At 37.4% G+C, this 17,753-nt stretch overlaps 1 protein-coding gene across 8 annotated transcripts in view; it reads right to left on the bottom strand.

Annotated features, from left to right (window-relative positions):
* LOC135219230 (FACT complex subunit spt16-like) overlaps window positions 1-17,753 on the bottom strand; it is a 231,369-nt gene that overhangs the window by 39,492 nt on the left and 174,124 nt on the right. For 2 of the 8 annotated variants that reach the window (XM_064255818.1, XM_064255819.1), the window contains exons 17-23: window positions 14,857-14,962; window positions 11,732-11,927; window positions 9,771-9,867; window positions 9,120-9,294; window positions 5,375-5,522; window positions 5,150-5,197; window positions 4,012-4,059 (exon numbers count right to left, since the gene is read on the bottom strand). In XM_064255818.1, coding sequence (XP_064111888.1) covers window positions 4,012-4,059; window positions 5,150-5,197; window positions 5,375-5,522; window positions 9,120-9,294; window positions 9,771-9,867; window positions 11,732-11,927; window positions 14,857-14,962 — 818 coding nt within the window. The remainder of the gene's footprint in view (window positions 1-4,011; window positions 4,060-5,149; window positions 5,198-5,374; window positions 5,523-9,119; window positions 9,295-9,770; window positions 9,868-11,731; window positions 11,928-14,856; window positions 14,963-17,753) is intronic. The other 6 variants (XM_064255821.1, XM_064255820.1, XM_064255815.1 and 3 more) reach the window with 3 other exon arrangements.

Genomic DNA, 17,753 nt, shown 5'->3' with positions numbered 1-17,753 from the left:
TACATTTCCATCCTGGTAATGCACTAACCACTCATCATCCTCACGCTTCATTACCTCACCTCATATGTTTTAACAATTCCGTCGCTGAACTGTAGTTGTGCGTACCACACTCTGGAATGATTGCGTCTTCATTTAACTGTATTGAGTAGGTTAGGCTAATGATTTAGTACCAGGGCATTAGGTTAGTAGCAAGTAGAATTTTCAAGTAACCTTATCTAGGGGTAGAGTAGACTGTCGTCACAGACAACCCGTAGTTATTACTTAGGCTAGATTACATCACTATATTAAGTAGTACACTTAGCATCTTTGCCTATAAGTTAGGTAGGCCACTGTAGTTAGCTGTATCCCTGCTCAAAAAAAACTTCAAATTGGAATAGGAGAACGGGGTAGTCGAGACGATCAATTTATATAAGCCAAGACCTTCACACCCGAAAGGGAGTGAATGCCTTCTTAACAGGGGGAGCTGTGACGTGTATAGATCGTTCGTCTACCCAAATATCAACTAAATAATTTGATTTGGAAAATGGCAGCCATTTCTTTAGAATATCAGCTGATTTTTAGTAACCGCGGGAAACCCAAAACCCGCCAGCTAGAGATAGAGAGTTCCCCAGTTGGGGGAAAAGAGACTTTTATCAGCTGTAGGGACGTATCTCAAAAGGGAAGGGTGTAGGCAGATTGGTACTTCTTAGACCTATACCTTAAGCTCTCTTTCCTGTGACCCCTCTGCTGGCTGTATGCTTGTTTTCCAGGATTTGCCTTGATCGTGGGGGGTTAAGCTGACCTCCAACCCCCAAGCAAACCACCTGAATTCTGCCTCAGTCGGCTGCGAGACGTGATCTCGGACAGAGGTCAAATTACCTGCCTTCCTGTTAGGCCTACCCAGGGTGTGAGTGGCGCGCCGATGACCCAGGCCTCAGACAAAGGGGCCCCCATACTTTTCTACAAAGAGCCACATTTTCTACAAAGGTCCACACTGAACACGACATCCAGGTACGTCTTGTGGAACAGCATATTGCCAGTCTCTCCCTTATCACCTATTATAATTTTGATCCTCATTCTCCCAATTCAATTTCCAGCAACAAAAGGAATTCATCCTCTTGTTCCCTCTCACTGCCTCATGGCCGCATGCTTCCCCTTGTGTGATCGTCCCAGACCAATGGAGTCATTGCATACTTCAGTGAAACCTTAAAAGTTCCTTCTCCCCAGTATTAGAGAATTAATTAATCAAAACAAGAAATCCTTTTTTCTTTTATCTCGTCTAATCTGGGATTCTTTTCCAGATTCCATGAGCCACGTGTCATGTCTCTGCCCGCAAGTGTTGCATTACCCCAAGTGTATGAAAACCAGCTATAACAGCTCAATGGAGCCATCATTTACCTTTTCTCCAGCCCAGCACGGGCCTTTTAGTAAATAAATAGCTTTAAGTAACGAGCTGAGTTTTCTGGCGACCTTCCCTCTAAAGAAATTAATAATAACTAGCAGTTTACGGTAAGTTAAAGCAATTCCCTCTTGAAATCCCTCAATCACTTCCGTTTACGTATCTAGCCTCTCTCAAGGCCGCTATATACGTAACAATATATATATATATATATATATATATAGATAGATAGATAGATAGATAGATAGATAGATAGATAGATAGATAGATAGATAGATAGATAGATAGATAGATATCTATCTATATATATATATATATATATATATATATATATATATTATATATATATATATATATATATATATATGTATATATACACACACACATGCCATGAAGGAAAAATAAACGAAGGAGGATCTGCAAGATCTTTCGACGTTAAACGTCCTTTACTGCTCAGTAAAGGACGTTTAACGTCGAAAGATCTTGCAGATCCTCCTTCGTTTATTTTTCCTTCATGGCATATATCTTTATTTATGGATTTATCACGTTCCTAACTTTCGTGATTCAGTTATACATACAACATACATACATACATATAATATATATATATATATATATATATATATATATATATATAAATATATATATATATATATATATATATATATATATATATCTATATATATAATAAATTATATAAATTATAATATTAATATATTAATTATATAATAATATATATATATATATATATATATATATATATTATATATATATACTATATTCAAAATAATCTTTCATGAATTCAATAATACATATAGCACAAAAATAAATTATAGTGCATGTATTCTCTCTTTTAAGATATGCAATAATGTATTGTTGAAACTGTACTGTACACTAAACATGGTGTGTTGTACCATATTGTATTATTTATAAACTGGAAAATAACAGTTTATACAAAATGTTAGTAAATTTAAGGCCAAAAATAACGTACAGTACTAACTGGGGAATTATCTGAATTTTCTTATTTTCATGGTGATTTAGCAACCCGTAAGCCTTTGAAACTTCAATGGATAGCTGTACTAATGGGTTTGTAGTGAAACAAAAAATAATTTTACAAGACTAATGATAGATGTTGATCTTATCATGAGGTATCTGCCTTTGGTGACTGGTACATGTTATCATCTCATCATTTCACAGGATTTTATCATAATCAGCTGCATGAAAATTAAGAAGACATATCTGCAACCTTTTCTGCCTATGCTACGCACATTCCTAAAATTCTATTACTACTTATGTTGCGGATGGTACTTAAAATTTTTGAAATAATTATGCAACAGCACCATCACTGCTAATACACACAACTTATATTCTCCTGATATTCATGACTGTAATGAAAAAATACCCAATTTAAATGTCATCACCACTGTTTCCATGATTAATCTCAATTCCATTACTTAATTAAATTACATGAAAAACAAGACTACCCATTTAAATTTCAAGGCTCAAAGAGCTCACCAAGGCATTTGTTTTTAAATGAGAAATGAAAAATGAACCCAGTTAAAGTTGAAGAATTTGGACAGCCAGGAGGAAAGACTGACAGAAAAGATGAAAAGTATTATGCAGCTAGAAGACACTTGCAACTGACAAAGTGCCAACTGCAAGGAATAGGTCCTTTTCTTTGATGTGCGACTTCACCTTAAAACTTTACAAAACAAATGACAATATTGTGACAAAGAGGAAAAGGAGTACCATGTAATGTATTGTACAAGAATGTTACCATGGCTTGTTTTGTATCAAATATCACCATTAACTATGATACTGCCACTGCCGCAACAAGGTTAGGAACATTAACATTTCCTAAATTCACTTCACTGGTCTAAAGACAACTGACTCCAGAATAAAGAAAACACATTAAAACAGAAACTGGAACAAAAAGGGACATTCTAATTTTACAACTCTCCTGTTAATTCAGTGGAATACATAAATGCTGGATTACTAACCTATTTTGCTCTGTGCTAAAAGTACCAGCTGACTCATTCACCTCCCAATTATTTAATCTTTCTGAACAGTGTCACAAAATCAAATGGCAATTTTTCAAGAAATACATAAACCTTAAAGTTTACTCACATGCCACAATGCCACTAAATGCACGAAGTGAGATTTATTCGTACGTGACACTTCACACTGAAGCGTCAATTATGAAAGACTAATTCCAATTACTAAGGGTATAAAACAACAAAAATCAATAATTAAAACTGAAACAAGCTCACAATACTGGGCCCAAAACTTCATTGGACTGAAGAGATGCCACAAAGTGGTAGTGAACTGAGAATTTTCCTTCCAACCAAAAACTATCCAAAACACACAAATTACTCAAGACTAAAAGGCTGCTCAAGTCCACATGCTTACATTTCATGAATACAGACTTTCATCTTTTGTTAACACAAATCAGAGGCACTTGAATAAATACCTCAGGCTCTGCTCACTTCGTACAACTGACATGATTATGGGTGTGCAAATTTGGTTGAAGTGAAATTGCTGAAGTAAATTATAGCAAAATGATAGGAGAGAAAATAAAATAACTATAAAGAGATCATGAGGATACAATAAACATCTGAATCCAGTATGTTTACTTGCTATGTTTGTCCTTGATGGATTTTGCAGAGGGTTTGTTCTTGAACCTGAAACACAGCAAGACATGAATCTAAACTCCCACCTCTTTAGTATATCTTTTTAAATGTACCTTGCTAATTATGTCAGCTAACCTCCTATAATATGTAAAATTGCAACAGGACCTATAAGTCCCCTTAACTCTTGCTTTTTGCCATGCCTTTTTCTTCTAGGATTTAGTATATTCATCTTCAGAGTTAGCATATACTATACGAGGAATGTCACAATGGCTTGTTTTGTATCAAATATTATGACCATTAGCTATATAACTGTTATTATGCAATGGTTATGTGCTAAGGTTAATAACATTCAAACTTCTTGAATTCACAATTGCAGGTCATAAGAAATCCCTACTAACTGTTTCCACTCTAAGTTGGGAACTGACTAGAAAAAAATAAAAAGAAAAACATAAAAGGACATTCTAATGATTAGACTCTTGTTATTCAGTGGAATATATTAAATGCTTGATCACTAACCTATTATGCTGTGCTAAAATTACCAGGCAAGTTGTTCACCTGCCAATTATTTAATCTTTCTGAATAATGTCAAAAAATTAAATGGCAATTTTTTCAAGAAACACTTAACATTAAAATCTGCTCACATGCTTCTACACTACCACCATGTGCACGAAGTGAGATTCTTTTGTATGTACCACTTCATAATGAAGCGCTAATTATGAATGACCCATTTCAATTACTAAATATAATTTTAAAAAACATGAAACAAGCTTGCAATAATCAATACATACGGCACAAAACCTCACTGGACTGAAGAGGTATCACCGAGTGGTAAACTGAGACTTTCTCTTCCAACCAATAACAATCCAAAATAGGCAAATTACTGAGGTTCTAACTCTGACCAAGTCCACATGCTTACATTTCCGATTGACAGAATTTCATTGTTTAAGATAAAAAAATCAGAGGCACAGGAATAAAATAACAGACTCTGCTCACTTAGTACAACTGACGTGATGATGAGTGTGCAAGTTTGGTTGAAGTGAGATTGCATCTGTAAATTATTGCAAAAGATAGAACAGAAAATAAAAGACCTAAATGAAGTGATCATGAAGATACAATAAACAACTGAATCCAGTTTGTTTACTTGCTATGTTTGTCCTTGACGGATTTTGCAGAAGGTTTGTTCTTGAATCTGAAACACAGCAAGTCATGAATCCAAAATCCCACCACTTTAGTAAAACACACCAAGTCATGAATCCAAACTCCCGCCACTTTAGTACTATATCTTTCTTTTATATGTTTGCTAAGTATTTCAGCTAACCTCCCACCATATAGAACAGTTGAAACAGTACCCCTGCAGTCCTCTTACCTCTTGCTGTATTTGTCAAAGCCTCCTTTTTTCTTGTTGGACTTAGAATATTCATCTTCAAAGTCAACATGTTCCTTATCTGCCTCTGCAGCTTCACGTTCCAGATCTGACCAGTCCTTACCAGATTCTTCACTACTACCCAGATCTTCTACAAGAAATTAAAAAACATAAGTATATAAAATGAAAAATAATGAAAATTGACATAACTATAATATTATTAACAAGAAAAAACTGTAAATGGTTAAAAAATAAAATGTATTTTTTACACCTTTTCCCACAATCTTTTCATTGTAATTAATTAATTCATCTACCAAAACACTGACCAGACACTGCAATCCATCTTAATATGAAAAAATAACACTGCAATCAAGAAAGCAATGCTGTGCAAGTATAGGTGTATTATAGGTCTTAAAACAGGTAGAGTACTGTACAAGTTTTCTTCTTTGCATTACCACCACTCACGAGCTGAGAGAAATCAGTTGAGCCAGAAGCAGAAATTCACATTGTATGCAACAAGTTTGTATGAATCTGTTTTTTCTTCTTTAAACGACATATGTTTCATCAAATCCATATTACTTATAATTAATCTGGAACTAAAATTAAGTGCAAAAATCAGAATGCGAGGCATCAACAAAAGTACTTAAAAAAGTCCTGTGGCAAAGGGAGACGGCAAGTCAAAGATAGAAGCCTCATCCGGACACAACTGACATATTCCATGTGTCCATGACCTGATAACACAAGTCCAACAACTTGGTCAGCAGAACAAAAAGAAAGTCGCTATCAAAACCTAAATCACTGACTGACATAACAATTCCTGCCAAACTAGTAGGCAAGGTTAGGGAAGCACATTTGTGTCTACATGAAGGGCATTGCAAATGGGTGTCCTTTCCAGGGACAATATTTGAGTGCCCTAGGATTTTCTGCCTATACAAACATGGATACTGATGCTTGATCAACAAATATACGTAATGTAAATACCAAAAAGGATAGAATGTACTCTATCTATCTATCTCATCTATCTATCTATCTATCTATCTATCTATATATATATATATATATATATATATATATATATATATATATATATATATATATAAAATTGGGAGGGAAACCATGTACAGGTGCACTATCCATTATTTGAAATTCTAAAAACCAAAACTCTCTAAAAACCAAACCAAAAAGCTCTAAAAACCAAACACTTTGTGTAGAGCACAGCATCAATTTATAAGGTGGTACAGTGGTCCCCCTGTAGTTACGGGGGATGCAGACTGGGTTCAGGTTCTGCTACCTCAAAAGGGCAAGTCTGAAAGGGAGAAACGTGTCTATGTCTCATACTTGCAGGAGTTGGATTCCTTGGGCATCTAGAAGAATGAGCGAGAAGATCTTGAGTGCTCTTCTTTTGAAGCTCTGAAGAAATATCACTCAGCGTCAAACTAGGGAAGAGGTGCTGGCAAAGAATTGACACTGTCATAAAAGAGCACCAGAGCTCTCTCTTCTTCAGGATACATAAGGTGTAGGGTGATGCCAACTTTTGAGTCCCACCCCTTATGCCCTTATCCATACAAGAAAGAACGTTCAGCTAATCAGTTGCTATGTCTTCTGGAGTAGGGAATACGTAAATCTTTATTTTCCAGCCAATGCGCCCACCGAGCAACCCAGGAAACTCAGAACCTCATAAATCCTGAAGAGGTTTTTGAGGTAATGATCAATCTTTGTATGGGAGAACATCACCTTGGGTACGTTGAAACCTGACCTGCGAGACCAGAGAAGTCTCCCTGGGAGGAGGCAGCCACTCCCAGAGAGGGAGCATCCCTGGTTTCTTAAGCTGAATACCTCCACCGCACAGGAGAAGGAGGATAGATAAATGAAGACTTCCCCTGCTCTCTTTTCTCAGCTAGCCAACTATCAAGTTTGCCGAGAGCATTCCTCGTCAAAAAAAGTACGTACCATTTTCAGTAGTCTGTCATTTGCAGGCTTATCTGTCATGAAAAACGAAGCTGGAGAGGCAGGAGCTGCAGAGTGAAGAAACCTGGGAAGTTATGTCACAGGTAATACAATAACAGCGCTTAAGCAGTCAAAGGTGAGCCTCGATCCAAGACGTCATCCTCTCCATCCTTTTCCGAAGACGCGGGCGATAATAACGAACTCCTAGGGTCCTGGTTAGAAGAGGGGGCCTTTCTTGAGCAGATTTAAAACATCAGATAACTGATGCTGAATCGGGAACAGCGAAGGATCCATGGAAGGCAAAGGAAAGGCTGGCACCATTCGCTTGGCATCTGGCGCTGACCGGTTGCAGAATGCACCAAGTGCTCTGAAGGAAAAGCCTGTTCACGTGGAACACACTTGACTGTAGAAGGGGGCTCGTTTTCTGGTGAGTGCTGAAAAACTAGAGAATCAGGCAGCTTTGGGCACTCTCAATAAAAAGAGGAACGTTTCGAGGCAGAAAAACACTGTGGCTCTAGCACAGGTCATTCCAGAGAAAAACGTTCTGGGAAGTCCCAAAACTAAATGAAGGTTTCACTGGCTCCCTAAATTTTTGGCACTGCAATAGGGGAGAGTGGACCATATCCAAAACAGGCCTTTTCAATGGCCGGATTCATCACTAAAGCGTCACTGGTGCCTTTCTCAGGGCTGAACTCCTTGTTACTCCATGACAGCCTGTGCACTTCCCTCTGGGTGCCTTTCCAACCACCATCCTTGGCTGTGACCTTCCATGCTGCAACAGGTCTGACTGAAGAGATGCTCCTTGATGCAGGGTAGTACGTCAGTGACCTTTGCCTAGTAGCATCAGTGGGATGAACAGTCACCTCCTCCACTGACACCTCACTAACAATACTTTTATTCTCTTCCTTACTAATAAGTTACATGCACTAACCTTACCAAGTCATTGTATCAACCAACAACACCAACTTATCATTGAAATTACACAATTTTCAATTTGAGATTGGTAAAGGGGTCAAGATTGGAAGCAGGGGAACTGGGTAAGGGAGCAGGTTGATTAGTTGAAGGACTGGGAACAGGCATAGAAACATTTGGATTATCCACAGAATTAGCAGAATTATCTAGTCTTAAACTCTACCGTCTTTGTCTCGGCTCTTGCGGCTGCCTTACATTTCCTATCCCTGTCTAACTTGGTAGTGAGAACCAAAATCCTTCCATTTCTTAGCATCTGTCAATTGAACATTCTTGTCTTCTGCATTCAATATACAAGATGTACAAATCATACACTTTTCCTTTGTCAGTCTGGTACTGCAGCCTTTTGCTACAATACCTTATGCTAGCAGCACTAGTGTTACACATATTGATAGGAAAAAAATTTGTCTTGAAACAGTCAAATCCAGGTAATAAGTGTAATAAAGTAGAATTAATGTTCTCTAGCAGAGAACTAGACCAAAACAAAAAAGTCAATAACTACAATACTTCACCAAACAACTCCAAAAGCAAAGCCAACAAAAATCAAATTCTAAACTGACTACTCAGAACTGAACTTTACGTCAGCAGCTGGCAGAAAAAAATTGAACTCCTTGCTGAAGTTGTTCCTCTCTTCCCCCAAAAGTGGGTGGGGCTAGAACCTACACTGACACTAGCGCTACCACGATTTTCAAAGTTTTTATGTGAAACTGTGAGCAATGGAATTACTTGGCAAGTTAAATATATAAACATTTAAATTATCCAATATAATCAACAGGACATTCAAATATTTCTAATTTCAAGTCTCTAGTCAGTTCTTTTAAATTAGATTTACCTTCACTATAATCGGATTCTGAGACTTCAGAGTCACCCTCTGAATAGTCTTCACTTTCCTCTTCAGAGCCCAAGTCCTCATCACTTGGGGCATATGCTCCATCATCCTCTGAATCTTCCTCCTCTTCATGGTGTTCCTCCACATCTGAGTCAGGATCTAAGAAGGACCATCCACCCTATAACGGAAATTGGGTTTTACAAAATGTGTCTGTTTCTGTTTTAACAAAAATAGCGTTCTCTGAAATTCCACTGTTTTGAACAGTAAAAACTGATGAAAGCTAAATGATGAAATACATTCCCAAACCAATTGTGATGGTCCTTTACATAGGACTAAATTTTTCTTGCAAAAGAGCAGGAACACACAGAGGAACACTTTATTACCCATCCTCAAGTACTATTTAACTAGTTAAAGTCTGATGAAAAAAAATAATAAATATCCAAAAGCAAAGATATAGAACGAATGGTAAACAACATTTCTGTACCATGGCTTATTGAAAAATAAATTTTATTTTGATAAAAATATTCCTTGTAGAAATACACAACTCACAATTGCAACCTTTTATTTAAAAATACTAACCACCTATTATTGATGTTTTCAATTACTAAGACCTCAAAACTTTAAAAGTAAGTCCTAAAGTTTTAAGAGACAAACCTGCTCAAAGAAGCCATCAGGATCATCAATGATTGTCTTCATGACTTTAGCCCAGTTGAGTGATTGTACTCCCTCAGAATACCGGATATCACAGGAGCTGGAAAGTTGTTATTTTATGTTAAATTTACTTAATACAGCCATTTTTACCATACTATACACAGCAAATTGAAAGCATTCAGCTTCTAAATGACACCACAAACAGCTCTGTACCATTTAAGCCAGATTCACACCAAGTTATAAGAGAAAAATAATCCTATATACCAGAGGAGTCTTAGGGCCCAACCTGGAATCTCAAAATATTAAAAGGACAATTCTATAATGCTTTTAATGTACTTTTCATTACCATAAGACTACTAGAAAACTCACATCATAAATAAAAGAAGAATCAGATATGAAAATACTTTAATTAGACACTAAGCACTTATGTAACATTATATGGACTTGAATATGTTTTTTTTTTCTATATCAATAAATTTTTCAATACATGAATATTTACAAACTAGTCTTTGTGCACTTTCTGAGGATACTGTTCAAATAATTCAGGAACTGTGATTGGAATTATAGAATCCACAAGTCAGTACTCTAAACTGAACTGAATGAGGGTTCAACAAAATAGTTCCCATCAAAATACTTTATGGGCAAGTCACTGACAAAGTATCTGTATTTTATATAGAACAAAAGTCATTGTAAGAACAACGGCGGTTCACAACTTTCTAATTAACATCAGACTTTGCTGACATTTCTATTATGCCTTTTCCCTTTAGGGAGTTACAGATTCCCTCCAATCTTTTGTCTCGAGCTTTATGTCTAACAATTTGGGCTGGAACTTCTATACCAAATTCCCACATTTTTCTGAGTCTACCTACAAGTTTTCATGTTACAATTTTTAATCAATTTGTTTTTTTCATAGCTAACAAAACTTCAGTCTTAACAATAGGATAATCTTCTAGCACCAGCTGGAAACAGGCTAATTAACATTAGACCTTGCTGACATTTCTATTATGCCTTTTCCCTCTAGGGAGTTACAGATTCCCTCCAATCTCTTGTTTTGAGCTTTATGTCTAACAATTTGGGCTGAAACTTCCTCTATACCAAATTCCCAAATTTTTCCAAGTCTATCTACAAGTTTTCATATGTTACCATTTTTAATAAGTTTTCATCTGTTACAATAGGATAATCTTCTGGCACCAGCTGGAAACAGATTAAAAGATAATCAAAGATTGTAATGGAAGGAATCTGTGGCATTTAACAACTCATATATATGAGGTGGAAGCTGGTCACCGACTGGGCTTGGAACCTTGTGACACATCAGTCTTTCTTTAACCCCCTTGGAGAGTTGACTTTCGCTTTGCCCTCCCGTGAGAAAGTTTTTTGCAACACAGCAGTGCAAACTTGATGTACTTATCCAGTCTTTGATCAGTCTGGGATACTTTCATTTACAAAAATCTAGCTCCCTCCATCAACTTCATCAATCTATACTTCTTTTCTTACTGACCTCTCAATAGTACTTACTTAACTTCTCACTTCAACATACCTGGATAAATAAATTTAAAGGCTTCCAGAATAATTTCCAAGTTGTTTACAAATTGATTCCAGTGGTTTAAATGCCTAAAGTATTCCCACAGTACAGATAACCTTAAAATCTTGATGCAAGTACACATCATAATGACATGATAATCAGAGCAACAACAAAATAATTATCATTCTTCCTCTCCCCTTCCATTCCATATTTCTATATACGTAGACCCTTAACGATAAATGCCAATATACCCATTAAACAGTATCCTTATCAACTTCTGATCTGTCAGGTATCACCATTCCCTTGTATCTTTCACCAGCCACTCTCATGCTTGGCCTAAATTGCCCCACAAGAGTGGTACCAACTAAAAACTGACTTTCATTTTTTACTACTACTGATACGCTACAAAACAATTTTAGGAAGTTGTTTTGACTGTACTTACTTTAACCATTCTTTCACATGGTCCAGCATATTCATAGGAATAGCGTTAATCATAGCAGTCTTCCTTGAGTAATCCTTAAAGACAAACACCATATCAAAATTCTTCAGATGGAACTGGACTCTTTCAAAGTGAACAAGTTCCACTTCATCCAATACAATAACAAATGGAGGCCACTCTGTTAAATTAACTATACAACCTGTAAAAAAACAAACAAAAAAACAATGAGAATCCCTCGTCATCATAAGCACAATGATAGGAATAAGTCATCTTAAAACAATATCCATAGCACATCAAGATAACAGACTGTGGTATATCTTCTAGGTATATTGATGCAAAATGGAAATCTCAATTTGAGGGCTTTTGCCTCTGGATGTAGCGCCAAATATGTAATACATGTAACGACAACATGAAGAAGAAGAAGAAGAAGAAGAAGAAGAAGAAGAAGAAGAAGAAGAAGAAGAAGAAGAAGAAGAAGAAGAAGAAGAAGAAGAAGAAGAAGAAGAAGAAACTGCTAATGGTGCCCAAGAGAAGGCTATTTATGCCAATAATCTAGCCTAGCCTAGGTTTTGAAAACCTTGAAATCGATGGCTAAAACAATAAATAAGGCTTTAATATGCGGTGTAATGAAAAGCTATACACCTGAACCTGTTAAAGTCAGCACTCTATGGTCTGGGAACTCCCCTGGTTGGCTTGATACAGCCGCCATTAGCTCAATGTATGGCCGAATGGGTGGCACCACGTTTGTTTACAACTTCAAGACAGCAGAAATTATGCCATATCTCCTTTGTTTTAGTGAGAATAATTCTTAGTAATGAAAAGAAAATGTGTAAAGTCAAATATGTTTTTTATATTAACTTGAAAATAATTTAATTAAATATTCAACTTGAGAAGTTTCTACAAAGTCAATCAAAACAATGAGAGATTTGGCATGCACGAATTCCTTACTCTTAGTATGTTTGAAAGACTTACATGTAACATGGTTTGATAATTTTGGTACAACTGTGTATTTACATACATATTCGATATGTTACCCTCGGGATCAGATGATACTAGAGGCAGAAGTGCAAGTGTAAATCTTTATCAATGTCACAAAATGCTTATCCCATTAGTGAATAGTTTAGTGTTCACTTTCCTCAATAGATGGCGTTGCGCTGTTTACATTTTGATGGTGACGTTCAAATGCCCATAATTGTCAAAATTCATTTATTTTTTTTCATCTCACTACCTCTACAATTAAAATAACTGACGAAGAAACTAATAGCGATAATTATGAGAACTAAATTTAGAATATGAGTCACTACTAAATAATGTGCAGATTCTGAGAAGAGTTTAGCACTTTATTGACTTCATATTTTATTAACTTACTAGTAGGCTAACTCAGAAATGTAGGCTAAATGTGTTAAATAAAGTACACTATTTTAAAGCAAATTACACATAATGAGGTTATAAAATGAAGAAGTTAAAATATGAGTAAAAAAATGAAAAAAGCATTGGCAGAACTTTGCCAAGTAGTAGGCTATGTCGGAAACTACTTTATATAATACATGACTGACAATTAATGCTTTAGATGAAATAAAGAGAATAATGAATTATTTTAATGACATGGTCGCTGGAACAGAACCCCGTCATTAAACGAGGGGTACCTGTATTGACTACATTGTATTATAAAATACAAACATAACGTATATGTACTCTAGCTTTTCTTGCCCACAAACCGATAATACCATTTGTTTTTTATTTTCCGTGAGATTTGCTTGCTCTATTACATGATAACCCTTGACTTCCCCTTCAAGCGCCTTTCCCCATTGCTCTTGCACACTCAGATGCTGCCTTCTCGTATCTAATTAAATAGTCCGCCATCTTTTCACTAGATTCTCTTCTTATTAGAAGATATCTTTTTATTCTGCCGTAATTCTCCATTACCGAGTCTTTTAGATAGGCTTTATCTAGTTCCTCTAGGATTAACTTTGAACCCTCTGTGCCAGTAATTTTATCTCTATCTAATGCTTCCACCAGCTCTCTAGCTTTCCCTTTCAAGCCCTTTCTCATTTCTTTCACTGGGTATTTTGTATCTTCTCCATAAAACAATAGCCAATCTTTGGCTTGACCTTTCCATTCTTTGTATTCTTCTTGTATCCTGCTAAACCTAGGACATTCCCTTCTCCATCTAGTAGTCTCCCTTTGTTCACTGTCGCATCCAGGCATCTTTGATCAACCACACTCTGCTACCAGTTTGAATTGTAGCCTAGCCTAACCCCTTTTATTTACACAAATGAATAATCTACCCACCTGTACACTTTCTCCAACTTCAGTATACTCCAGAAATCCCCTTAGAACGACAGTACAACAAGACTTACGACCCAAAAACTCCTACCAGACAAGAGAGCTCTCCCCTACCAACCACACACCACCAGCATGTGCTTTCTACTACTCCGTGTTATTGTTTACATCCCCCCCACCCTGCCGCCATCTTATCTATGACATCACAACCCAACTTAATACATCAACAGACACCTAGAATCAACCATATGCTGTCCATATATAGGACACCCACCATATTTCTGGATTCGCGGACTCACATTCGCAGATTTCTCGGGAACGTTTCCACGCATTATTCGCGGAAAATTCAAATATTCGCAGTATTTATCAATGAGAAATCTCCACAAATTCCTGGGTTTTTTCTATCAATTTAATCATAAAATGCACTTTTTGTGGTAAAATTATTAAAAGAACCAGGTATCAAAATTTTTAGTGGGTTTTCTTGAGTTTTAACTAATGAAATAGGCTGTTTTCAGCATTTTTATAGGGTTCCAACTATTTGCGGGTTCTAACTGTTCATGGGGGGGTCTGGTACACATACCACGCGAATGCGGGGTGACCACTGTACTGCAAATTATATTTCCTTGCCAATGTTTTCTTCATAGCAAATAGGGTATAATGTAAAAACATATCAGTCCAATTGAAATGAGATTTGGTTGTTCTTAGCAAAATAGCCGTTTCTCTTCGGTTGTAATGCTACTAACAATACGTTATCACTCTCGTACATTTTTAACTTATTTAACTAGAATGATGGCCAATTAATGTAACTTAAGTACTGAAACAGAACTACGTATCTTCATTCATACCTGAAGTGGGCTGTAGTAAAACAGTGGATCGGAATGGAGCACCAGGAAAACCAAGTTCTCTGAATGGTGTGTCAAACTCAACTGTGTTTTTGGTCATTGTCTCCACCTGAAAAAAATTTATTTTACTAAAATGACAAATTTAAAAAATCAATTTATAGTTTTTATAGCTAACATACCAAAGGTTTTACCAATATAAATTTTCTGGAAAATTTATATTGGAAAACAATAAAAAAAACTGTATATGCAAGGAATCTGTAATCTGTGGCAACTGGTATCTAAAGCATAGATTAGGTGGAAGATGGTCAGCGACCACGCTTGAACCCTGTACACATTTAGTCTCCCAACCCAGGATTACAGGTGGTGCGCAGTCAATGTTAAGATCTCAAGTTTGTTAGCCATGAAAAATAAAAATGTATAAAATATTTGTCTTTTGTTCATATGAAGAATAAACCTTTGGTCTTACCAAAAGGATAAACTCATACTTGGAGTGAGGTACAAGAAGCCTGAACCGAATGGAGCTTCAGCACACCTAACCACTCTTCCTAGAAATGACAGTTTTTTAAAGCATATTGTATTTTTCCTACCTAAACAAACTGAGATCCTTTATATTAGGAATTACTTATGGCTTAGCTGGAAAATGGCCGCTAGACTTTCAAACAAGCTAGTTAGGTAGTCTAATACTGTTTGGTTGGCGGAAGTTCCGGCCACCCAAAAGTAAATATTCCAATTTGCTTTTGGCCCAGGTACCAAAGTGAAGGGTGATATGAGGTGGGTCTAATGTGTAAAGGACCTCAGGATAAACACAATTTATTTTAGAAATTTGTCATTGTTTCTACACGATAAACAAACTCTTGATCCTTTCACTAGGACGAATCATTTTGGAGGGAGGAATCTGAATGACACTAGAACTGACTGGAGTTCACACACCTGGATTTTCTTCCTGGTCAAAAGTGAAGAGAATCATGCCTCTGATGAATAGATCGGAGTACAGGGACTGCGTGATCAATCATCATCAAATGAGGGAGAAAATGTAAACTCATTTGAAAAACAAGTTAGGACGAATCTGAGTCTAAGATAGTAAGGCAAATACAGGCATCCCCCAGCTATCGGCGGGATGCTGATAAACGAAAACTGCCATTACCCTAAACATGATGATTTATGGTGCTTATGGCGCTGATAACCAGTTAATGGCGCCCTTACTCTATTATCAGCACCTTGTGGGACTGTTAACAGGAAATTGGCAAGTTACGGCACCATAAATCACTGATTTTATGGCGCTGGACGAGTGCCATAAAACTGGATCACTGTTAACCAGGAACTGCCTGTATCAGCAGCGAGTTTGTCTTATTGTCAGGCACCTCCCCCTCCTCCCCTTGCTAGAGAAAGGGTCAGTTGCTTCTATGATCTAAAAGATAAGTAGAATGGTTCATCGAATACGAAACTTACCTGCATTGGTCATGGTGCCTGTTCCAACATGTTACGACTGAATCCACTCCGCCCGAAGGCAAAGAAGAGAGGTCAGTCATTCCCATATTCTCCCATCTGCAACTGCATATCTAAGGTGAGATGCAATCCTGTCTTGATATAGGAGCCGAGTAAGCTACACAACTTGTTGAGCAGCCACCACAGGTCCCAAGGAAAAAATGTCCAAGGACTTCCAGGCAATGTCCCAAAGGTAGAAGGAAGTGGAGGTGGTGTGTCAATACAACACCCCACCTTGAGAACTTGATAGACAGACGGATTCTTCCATAATGCAAGGATTGAACCAAAGCCCTTGAACTTGTCAGCTCTTGGACGGGGAGTACTATTGCCTACACCTGTAGCAGTGTACGCCCTTCTAATCGTTTCGCAAAACAGAAATAAATAATTTTCTTTGACAAGCCAATACTAACAAAAAGTTGTTGAGTCCTCTTCAGATAGTGCCGCTGCAATCTATCAGGACAAAAGTAGCGTCTCGTCTGCATCATTATCTACGAAGTCCTCTAAGAAAGGGATTGTAAAGGACTCAAACCCGGCATCAGGAACCAAAGGGTTTTGAGTCTTTGCTATAAAGTCCAGGACAGAATCAAGCGTAACAGATCCCCATTACCTCGCGTGTTTCACATCAAAAGAGATTCCGTGGAGTTCGCCTACTCTCTTTGCCAATGCCAGGGAAAGCAGGAAAATGGTCTTGAGGGTTAGATCCCTGTCTAACAACTCTCCTAAAGGCTTGTACAGTATGAGTCAAGCTCCTCAGAATGAGAGTCACAGCCCATGCAGGGGGCCTGAGATCCCTCGGTGAGGCAAGACCTTTCAAAGTTTCTCTTCAAAAGTGAAATCTCCAGGAGGAGATTTCAGCTGAAGAACTGGACTAAGGACAGTTCGATAGCCTTTCACTGCTGAAAGGGAAAGAAGCTTCTCTCGGTGAAGGAGGATGAGGAATTCCGCGACCTGCTGAAGATTAGCTCCAACCCAAGAGATACCCCGTCTACAACAAGCACCATAAAACCAGATCGCTGATAATTGGGGAATGCCTGTACGCATCTTTCAGGTCTACCGTAAGCATGATGTTGCTCTCTTTGATGGAGGCAAGAAACGAGTGCACCGTCTCCATCGTGAACAGAGACTGGAGAATGAATCGGTTCAAGGGAGAGATGTTTATGACCAGTCTCCAAGCCCCAGAGGGACAATTTAAGAAGAGAGAAGGAAGCCCAGTGTTTCACCGTATTGTTACAGCTACTTAAGTGTCAAATCAGCCCAACAGCAAGGAAGACCAGATGACTCTCAACAGCTTCCCACACCATCTTCAGTGAGGTCACCCACCCAGCCACCACTCCCACAGGGGGGCACCGCCCAGATGCCACATACCAAGTGTTCAGGGAATGGCGAAGATGCTGGGATGACTATTGTGATGCTAG

The sequence above is a fragment of the Macrobrachium nipponense genome, chromosome 1 (assembly GCF_015104395.2).
Source record: "Macrobrachium nipponense isolate FS-2020 chromosome 1, ASM1510439v2, whole genome shotgun sequence".
NCBI classification, from domain to species: Eukaryota; Metazoa; Arthropoda; class Malacostraca; order Decapoda; family Palaemonidae; genus Macrobrachium; species Macrobrachium nipponense.
Note: the sequence above shows the minus strand (reverse complement) of the source record. Positions and strands in the feature narration are given on the sequence as shown.